General features: G+C 48.5%; 1 protein-coding gene across 4 annotated transcripts in view; it reads left to right on the plus strand.

Moving 5' to 3' along the window:
* STIM1 (stromal interaction molecule 1) overlaps window positions 1-8,962 on the plus strand; it is a 189,102-nt gene extending 180,140 nt beyond the window's left edge. The window contains exons 11-14 of one of the 4 annotated variants that reach the window (XM_036904199.2): window positions 691-783; window positions 2,667-2,733; window positions 4,808-4,844; window positions 7,040-7,305. In XM_036904199.2, the coding sequence (XP_036760094.1) occupies window positions 691-783; window positions 2,667-2,733; window positions 4,808-4,844; window positions 7,040-7,084 (242 nt within the window). In that variant the 3' untranslated portion in view covers window positions 7,085-7,305. Of the gene's footprint in view, window positions 1-690; window positions 784-2,666; window positions 2,734-4,807; window positions 4,845-7,039 lie in introns of all 4 variants that reach the window. The other 3 variants (XM_036904196.2, XM_036904200.2, XM_036904197.2) reach the window with 3 other exon arrangements.
* Window positions 8,963-9,179: the final 217 nt, after the last annotated feature.

Raw genomic sequence — 9,179 nt, forward strand, 5'->3', positions numbered from 1 at the left:
CCCTAAGTTCTCCAAGCCATAAAGACATTCTTGTCCAGGAGGAATCACCTCCTGCACAAGCATGTCTGGCTCTGCACCTGAGCTCTGGGGCCTCTACCACCCCCCATCCTGGGTCTTCCCTCCCTCTCTTCTCATGAGAGTGATGCGAGCTGAGTAGAGCGGAGTCAAAGAGAAACAGCGGGAATTCAATGAATGAAGGGACTAAGCCCTGACTGGCTCAACTGAATTTTTCTCTGAATGAGAGGCTAGTCTAGGTAGGTAGAATAGACCTTTATGGATAAGCTGTTGTCCTGGCCCTCTATTCCACAAGTGCAGAAGGGATGGCAGAAAGCTGGGGCCAGGTTAAGGACTCACTTTCAGATTCTTTAATTAGGCTGGATTCCAGCTCTACACAGGCTTTATTGGTAAATTTCTTCAATGATACTTTGCCTCTGGCCAAGCTTCTTAGACTCCCTGGTCTGATACCCTGTCAGGGCTTTAGTTAGAGGCCCAAGAAGGATAGGATCATGGCAAGCGCCTGACATACTGATTTAAAGGCTCCTGTGTTCTCCATGTTGGGAGGGACCTTCGATAGCTCTGAGATACCCACCCCTTGCCCCCTGGCCCTTTCCCTCATCCCACTGATGGGCAGACTGAAGCCCTCTGTAAATCAGATTCTCTTCTCCTTTTGGCCTGGCTGTTGGACCGTAGATGCTGCCTGGTTGATGGGGCGTAGGTTCAGTGACCGTTCTCTCTGCTCGACATCCGCCGGCTCGGATGATCAGTCCCTCTGGAAATACCCGGGTTTGAGGAGCCCCTTTGGGGCTTTTGTTTTTCCAACTTTTGGGACTAAACCAACACTCCTTCCCTGCGGGTCCTACTCCTGCTTGCCTCACTCCCCTGCCTGCTCCCTCTATTCGTCAGCACTGTCCCTGCTAACACTGGGAGAGGTTCGGGAGCGAGAAGAATCAGCCTGCTCAGCGGAGGGCTGGAGAGAACACCTGGGGTGATAGAGGGCTTAGGCTTCTTTTTTCAGTCCAGCTAGACAGAGGTCCTGGTGGTCCTTCCTCCAGCTGGTCTGGGATGGAAAGAGGGAAGGAAAGATCCTCACCCTTTTCTCTTTTTCATATTTCTCCCTTTTCCTCTCCATCTTTCCCTTCTCCTCTCCCTTCCCCCCTTCCTATTCCATGCTTCTTCAGCCTCACCTTCAAGCCATGAGCCATAGAAGCCCTGCGTCCCAGGCTCTCCATCACCATGGAACGGTGCTCTCTCCCTGGTGGCTCTTGGATCGCTTCTGTCACTCTTTTTATTTTATTTTATTTTGGTATCATTAATCTACAATTACATGAAGAACACTATGTTTACCAGGCTCCCCCCCTCACCAAGTTCCCACCCCCCCCAATACAGTCACTGTCCATCAGCGTAGCAAGGTGCTGTATAATCACCACCTGTCTTCTCTGTGTTGCACAGCCCTCCCCGTACCCCCCTCCACTATACATGCTAATCGTAATTCTGTCACTCTTTTAACCTGGCCTTCACCCCCATCTCTGGGGAGAAGGCAGGCAGGAGGAAAAAAAAGGTGTGAATTCTGTGGAGTTGGGAGTGAGCCCAAGGGGGATGCTTTAGCACATTACTAGGTTACCTGGTGCCCATGTACCCCTTCACTGGGCATGGTGGCCATCATCTTCCAAGAGCCTGATTTGCAGCATTATTCCAGGAGCTGGTTCTTTGTTGTTTCCATGCTTATTAGAGGACATTTGGAAAGTAAGAAGAGTAAATATGAGCATAAAAAAGACGTTCATAGTCTCACCATATTTGAGCACCTTCTCTTTTAGTCTTTAGTCTGTGAAATTTTTATGATTTTTTTATGTTGTCAAGATAATGATAACCACTGTCATATACTGAGCACCATGAACTGTGTCAGATACCTTAAATACATTATCTTGAGGCCTGATGAAAACCCTGCAGGGTTTTATAAGTTAGGAATTAAAATAGGGAAGTAAGTCACTCAAGGTCACAGCTAGAGGTGGAAAGGCCTGCTTTCAAACTCTAGTCTTTTGAATTCCATAGCTCAAGGTATTTCTTTTACATATAAGTTTGTATCCTTTTGTTTTTTCCGGAGCATTTTAATAGGCATTTTTTTATATTTTTAAAACTTTTTCATAAGCAGCATTTAAAAAATCTGTAGAGTCTTCTGGCAACTGGCTGTATTTTCATTTCCCATTGCTCCACCTTTATGTTTACTTTCACACAATTATGAATAATAATGATATGGTAACCATGCTTGTACATGAATCCTTATCTAAACTGTGAATTACTTCCTGAGTTTGGCTTTCTTAAAAGACTGGTTCTTAGTGCTCTCCCAGACCTTGCTCCAACCCCCAGTCCTGCCCTGTCATGCCTGTGTCCTCCCACTAACTGCCTTGCTGTCTCCCTCTGTACTCACGTTGGCCCTATGTCTCCTTCCACTGGAATTGCCACTAGAACTGACCTGGGCACCTCATCTCAGTTTCCCCTTCCTTTTAGGACCACTGGTGGGAGGATTTTGGGAGGAGGTGCCCATTCTCTAGATTGGGCACCAAAGGCTCAGAGTGGTCTCCAGCAAGCATTTCTCCATGGGAAACCTGCTTTCCTGCCAGCCCAAAATAGGTTGGCCCTTCCTCACACTTTGTTCATTCTCCTTGCAGCCCCCAGCCTGCAGAGCAGTGTCCGGCAGCGCCTGACGGAGCCACAGCATAGCCTGGGATCTCAGAGGTTGGTAGAGGGCGAGGCCGGCCACTTCTTGACAAGCCGGGTATCTCTGTGGTGAATGCGCAGCCTTTCATCTGGACAGTCTTTCAGTTCTGAAGGCCACGGAACCAGCTCTCCATCTGCCTCTGCTTCTTCTTCCTGCTCCTCTACTACAGCCACCACCACCACCACCACCTCCATCACCGCCGTTCATGTCCACCCTGTTAATTTCCACCACAGCACTTCCTATTTCCTCCAGATGGAGCCCTACCCTGACCCTCCCCCTTCTGACAGCACCGCTGTGATGCCTGGGCATTCAGAGAGCTTGGGGTATCAGCTCTCTTTCTTCCCTTTCTTCCCTCTCTGCTACCTTTGCCTGGGCCTCTGCCTGCTGGCTGCTGCTTGGTCAGCTGTGGGGGTGTGTGCAGTGGGGCATCTTCTCCTTGCCGTGCTCTTTCCCAGCCCTGAGACTCCTTCTTAAAGTCAGCCTAGTTCCCCACACCTTTCTTCTCTCTTCTGTTGGGGTTTGCTGATGCTAAAAGTGAGTCACAACCCCCTTCCTCATGGCCCTGTAGCACTTTTGCCTAAACTGTATGCTTTCATATTGTTATCTCAGTGGGGTCTCATGGCCTTTATTCCTTCAACAAAGGTTTACTGATACCTACTCTGTACCAGGCCCTACTGAGCATGGAGATTCATAGATGATAAGATGCAGTCCCAGCCATCAATAATTAGTCTGGTCTTGGGGAGGTACATAAATAATTATGGGACAATTTGATAAGTGCTATGGGGCTGTTGAGGAGGGAGTGACTAACAGTGTGTGCCTGGATGGAATGCTTCACAAAGGAGATGACATTTGTGCCAACAACCTGTGTGCAGGAAAAGCAGAAAGTGTATTCTTGGCAGAGGAAACATTATGTGCAGAAGCATGGAGGTTTAAGGGGATGTGTTGGTGGGAAGGGGTAGCAGATGAAGCTAGAATGAAGGGCTCTGAAAGGCTAGGCATTAGGCCATTACCCTTAGGAGATGGAAGGGTTTCTAAAAGAAAGAACTGGTCAGATTTGCATTTTAGAAGTAACATTTTAGTGTCCTGTATAAAGGAAAAAAGAGGGTGACTACTGGAATTTGGAAGTCATTGCAGTGGATCAGTAGAGCAGGTAATAAGGTCTTGGAATTGAAAGGAGAGGATTAATTTGGTAACTGGCTTTGAGGAGTGAAAGGGAGGGAGGAGTCTAGGCTGACACCCAGGTTTCTAGCATGGGTGACCAAATGGGTAAAGTACCTTTCATGGAATTAGGGAACAGCAGAGGGAAAACAGGTTTAGGGGTTTAGGATAAGAAAAGTTTATAGGTGGGGCAGGCATTAGAACACTTTAGAGTGTTTAAGGTTCTGAAATTAAGTAATTTCCCCCAGCCCCCATAGCTAATTAGAAGCAGAACACAGACTAGAACTTGGCTTTCCACACCAGGACATTGTGTTGGATATTTTTGTCCTTCTACACGGTCTCAGAACAGTGAACTGTATAAGAATTGGTGAAAGGGTTTCTCTCATAGCCTTGTCTGGTAGCTGCAGGGACTTTCCCTGCTAAATATCTCAAGTTTACAAGCTAGGGTCAGAGATAGTAGCCTTGATCTTACCTGGAACAAGCTTAGTGGACCCTCAGAAAGTGCCTCTCCTCTGGGATACCCCTCATCTCTGAAGCTGTGTGGCCCAGTCCTAGTTTCTGGGCTGCAGCTGTTTACCCCATTGCTGCCTCATTCTGGATACCAATCTCTCTAGCTCTGCCCCTAGAACCTCTGGATAGTTATCCTTGGGGGCTGTCCCTCTTTCACAAAAGGACTACCTTTACAAGAATTATCACTCAACAGAGCTACTCATCTTCATTCTCATCCTCATTTTCATCCAAAAGCCTAGGCAGGGAGGCTGCCACTCCCAGTTAGATGGAGAGGTCTGAATTGGGTTGGGGGCACTAGGAGATGCTGTGAGTCACAGGATCCAAGGCCCAAGCTGAGGGTAGTAGGGGGGAATGGAGGGTGGGGAGGTACTTGTATCCACCTGGCCTGTTCACTACTTAATTTTCTTTTGTACCATGCACCAGAGGATCATCTCTAAAGGCAAACAGGCTCTCTAGTAAGGTTAGTAGCTTGGGATGGGAGCCCAAGGTAGCCCAGCTTTTGGGGAGGGACACCCTTGACCTGAATTGTCCCAAAGATTCAGGGAGGGAAGGTGAACTTGCCTGTTTGGGCCTTTTCCCCTCTACATCTGCACAGGCTTCCTTCCAAGTTCTTCTCTTGCTTTGGAATTTCAGCTTTTAGTTGATGAAAGGGGCAAAAAGGGATGGGAATCATGACCTAAATGCAGCTGTGGGCAAGGAGGAGTGAGTCTCACCTATCTTCCTTGGCATAAGAAAGGTAGGCCCCTAGGATCTTCACCTCCTCAGTTTAGAGGTCCCCTTTTCCCCATGAGGGTGCTCCCCAGAGTTTCCTCGACACCTTGCTCTGTGTGTGTGTGGAAAAGGCAGGATATGGAGAGGATCATCTTTGGGCTCAGAGAAGCATAGACAGTGTCAGCTACGTGAAACCAAATATAATACCAAATATTGGTAAACACTAGAGTTTGTAGATGGGAATTGGAGGATATAATAGAATTGTTCTGTTGTCCCCTGTCTTCGGGAAGGCATGAATCCATGGTGTGGCTGCTTAGTTAATTTTTTCCTACTGACAGTTAAACCTGTAATAACTATGAGCCAACCTTGTGCTCTTGCCTGTTTTAAGCGCCTAGGGCCTTCCCTGATTTTTGATCCACAGCCTCCTTTCCAGGTCCTGTGGTGCTCTCCCCTTCTACTCCTATTTCCCATTGGCTTCCTGACATGGATGGTTAAGCCTTCCCCTTAGGCCCCTCCTCTGCCTCTACCACAGGTTCTCAGGCCTCTGGGAAAGTAGGAGGGTTAAGGGATTGGTAGGGAACCCCCATTTTTACCATTTGTCTGTAGAGGTAGGAGGCATTGCATCCAGAATTGGTTCATGGCCTTCTTAGGAATAGCCAGCCCTTAAAGGGTCTCAAATTTCTGAATTAGCCTTTGTGTGTGCATGTCCAGTGTGCAGTGCCACATCCCCATAACTCAGCCTTGCAAAGAAGCCTCTTGTGACTGTCCCATGTATAGGTCTTCCACCTTGACTGGCCTCATCATTTTCATTCTCTCAATACTTTCTACATTTCCAAGTGCTTTCCCAACATATTTGATCTTCCAAAGAGTTTGTAAGATTATTGAATCGGTGTTATCTTCATTTGGCCAAGTTGAGGACCAGCAAAGTTAGATGACTTGTCCGAGGTCACACAGCAAGCCTCAGGCAGAGATGTAAATTGAATCAGACCTTGGAACTTCTAGTGTGCAGCTCTTGTGAACCATTGCTCCTTAAAGGCCAATGTCCCATCTTTCTACACCTCCCTATATTCTCCTTCTCAGCAGAGCTCTGAAAAATACCCCAACTTTTGTTGCCAGTGAACTTTGGTTTGAACTCAGAAACACTTCTGTATGACCTGCTTTGAATCCTGTGAGAGGGCTGGCAGAGGCAGCATCCTGGCCTTTTGGGGTGGGAGAGGGATTGTTTGCAAGGCTGTTCTAACCTTCTCCTGCCCAGTCTGGGTCAGGCCCACTTACTGCATGTGCCCTGTTCCTTGGGGCCTGGCTCAGACTGGATATGTCCCAGGGTGTAACAGGAGTAAGTGGGGAAGGCATGGAAAACGGTGACTCAGAGTAATATGTGGGTTACATTAGCCTAGGGTTGAGTCCAAAGAAATCTTGCCAGCTATGGGAAGGCAGAGGTTTTATTGAGGAAGATGCCTGTGGGATTTAAGCCTATGGCTGCACCAGTTTAGGGCCTGGCCATTCAGCAGGCCCAGGCATTAGAAAGCCCTTTGCCAGACAGATGATAGTATAATGACATTTGTTTTTGCTTCTTATTGTCTGTCTCTTCTCTCCCCATCACTTTTCCTTTTCTTTTTTTATTCCTCTTGGTCCTTCTTATTTCTGCCTGCTTCTCCTTTTGCTTTTCTTCCTCCTCAATTTTATTCTCTTCTCCCTGTCTCTTCTCCAATCTGTTCCCATTCCCTATTCCCATCTTTTCTACATGTGACCTACTCAACTTCCTGGTTTCTCATTCTTCTGTCTTTCTTGTCTGTGTGTTTATCCTTTTCTCTCTCCTGACCCCTTCTCTGTCTCCATTATCCTGCTCTATGTCTTCTCATGTTGTCCTCTCTCTTCTTCCACTTTCCCTTTGTCCCCCTTTTCTGTATGTGTCCCTTTCTTTCTCTCTGCCCTGTCTTGCAGGGATTTGACCCTTTCCGATTCGGAGTCCTCCCTCCACATGAGTGACCGCCAGCGTATGGCCTCCAAGCCTCCTCAGATGGTCCGTGCTGCAGATGAAGCTCTCAATGCCATGACTTCCAACGGCAGCCACCGGCTGATTGAGGGGGTCCACCCCGGATCTTTGGTGGAGAAACTGCCTGATAGCCCTGCCCTGGCCAAGAAGGCACTACTGGCCCTGAACCATGGGCTGGACAAGGCCCACAGCCTGATGGAGCTGAGCCCCTCAGCCCCACCTGGTGGTTCTCCACCTTTGGATTCTTCACGTTCTCACAGCTCCAGTTCCCCAGACCCAGACACGCCATCTCCAGCTGGGGACAGCCGAGCCCTACAGGCTAGCCGAAATACACGCATTCCCCACCTGGCTGGCAAGAAGGCCATGGCTGAGGAGGATAATGGCTCCACTGGTGAGGAGACAGACACCAGCCCAGGCCGGAAGAAGTTTCCCCTCAAAATCTTTAAGAAGCCTCTTAAAAAGTAGGCAGGATGAGGGTGGCAGTGGTGGGACAGTTTGTCCTTCTCTGGTCTTCTGCCCCCCTTTCCCTCCTTCCCAAGATAAACCTGGCCCCTTGAGTGGGGCATGGGAGGGGCTGGTCCAAGGGCCTGGGCACTGTATATACCTGCCCCCCTCATTCATGGGTCCTTCAAAATTATTTATTAACTAAGCATCACGGCTTGCCTGCCCTGCCTCCCTCCCAACCATGGGGTGCTACTGTCACTCCCTCTCCACTTCAGTGCATGTCTTAGTTGCTGTCCCCTCAGCTCCCAGATCCACATCTGGGGTCCAGCTTCTGTGTCTGCTGTCCCAGTTTTGAGATTTGGTTTCTTGTTTCTGTCTCCTGCTTTCAGGCTCCTCCTTCCCACCACTCCCCAGCTTCCCCTAGCAGCTAGTGGGGAGGATATGAGGAGTAACTTCTGACACCTGTTTGCCTCAGGTCTGTTCCACTCCACCTATGATGGTTTTGTTTGCCCCAGACTGAAGTGTGGGGCCTGATGTTTGAAGTTTGTTCTTTGGGAGCATGACTGGCCAGAGGGAGCCATGGTGTGCAGCTCACTCAGGCCTCCACAGGTCCATGGGGGAGCGAAACCATTTCCCAGAGAACAAGCCACTAGAGAGTTCTGAAGAGTAGCCAGGCTAGGAGATGGATTGGGAGAGAATTCTCTTAGTTGGAGGATGAGTAGATGCCAGAGTCATAGGCTACATGGCAGTCACCTTTTCTCTCACACCTGCCTTTCTCTTATCCCTGCTCTCCCACACTACAGGAGGGTTTGTCTGTGAGAGGTGCTGCCCACGTGTTCCCCAAGCATCAATACTCCTGGAACTCAGGACAATCAGCTCCCCTGGCCATGGGAGCCTCAGCAATGATACAGGGCTCCAATGGGGCCCTGGAGCTGTTGGGCAGGATACTGTCACATTTGAACCAAAAGACAGTTTAAAATTGAAAAAGAAATCTCCTGAATTTCCCAAGTGCCTGCACCGCATACTTCCCCATGTCAGACTCCATTTTCATGTTATTGCATACCCTGGGCCAGAGGCTCAGAAAGGACACAGCTAGTTTAGGAAAGGGGGTGGCTAAGGAAGATAGTGTAGGTGAAAGTGGCTGTGTGACCACTTCTCCCCACCCTTCCCATCCTCTAGATGGTTCTCTCCCTTACCTGTTTTTGCTATGGCTGTTAAGGTATTTTCCCTCTGCCCCACTTGCTGCCATGCCTTTACTCTGGGATCCTATTTTGGGCCTGGGGTCCGGGCACCTGGGGCTTGTCTTAGGAGGGTGCTAGGCTGCAGACTGCCCTTTACTCCCTGGGCACCCTCACATGGGTTTTTTCTGTGTTATTTCATAAGATTCTTTGAAAGTCCAATAAAGCATGTAGGAGATTTTAACCTCTGCTGGCTTTGACTCTCATTGTCTTCTCTGTGGCATACCAGACAGGATAAAGAAGAGGCTATTTCTCCTCGGCCAAGGTAAAATGAAACATACATGTAACATAAAGCTCTCTGAGTAGGGTTTTCAGGTAAAATACAGATAGCACAGTTGAATTTTAAATAAACAAAACTTTAGTATAATTACATCCCACGCAATATTTGGGATGCACTATTTTTATT

Source organism: Manis pentadactyla, chromosome 9, assembly GCF_030020395.1.
Source record: "Manis pentadactyla isolate mManPen7 chromosome 9, mManPen7.hap1, whole genome shotgun sequence".
Taxonomy (NCBI): Eukaryota; Metazoa; Chordata; class Mammalia; order Pholidota; family Manidae; genus Manis; species Manis pentadactyla.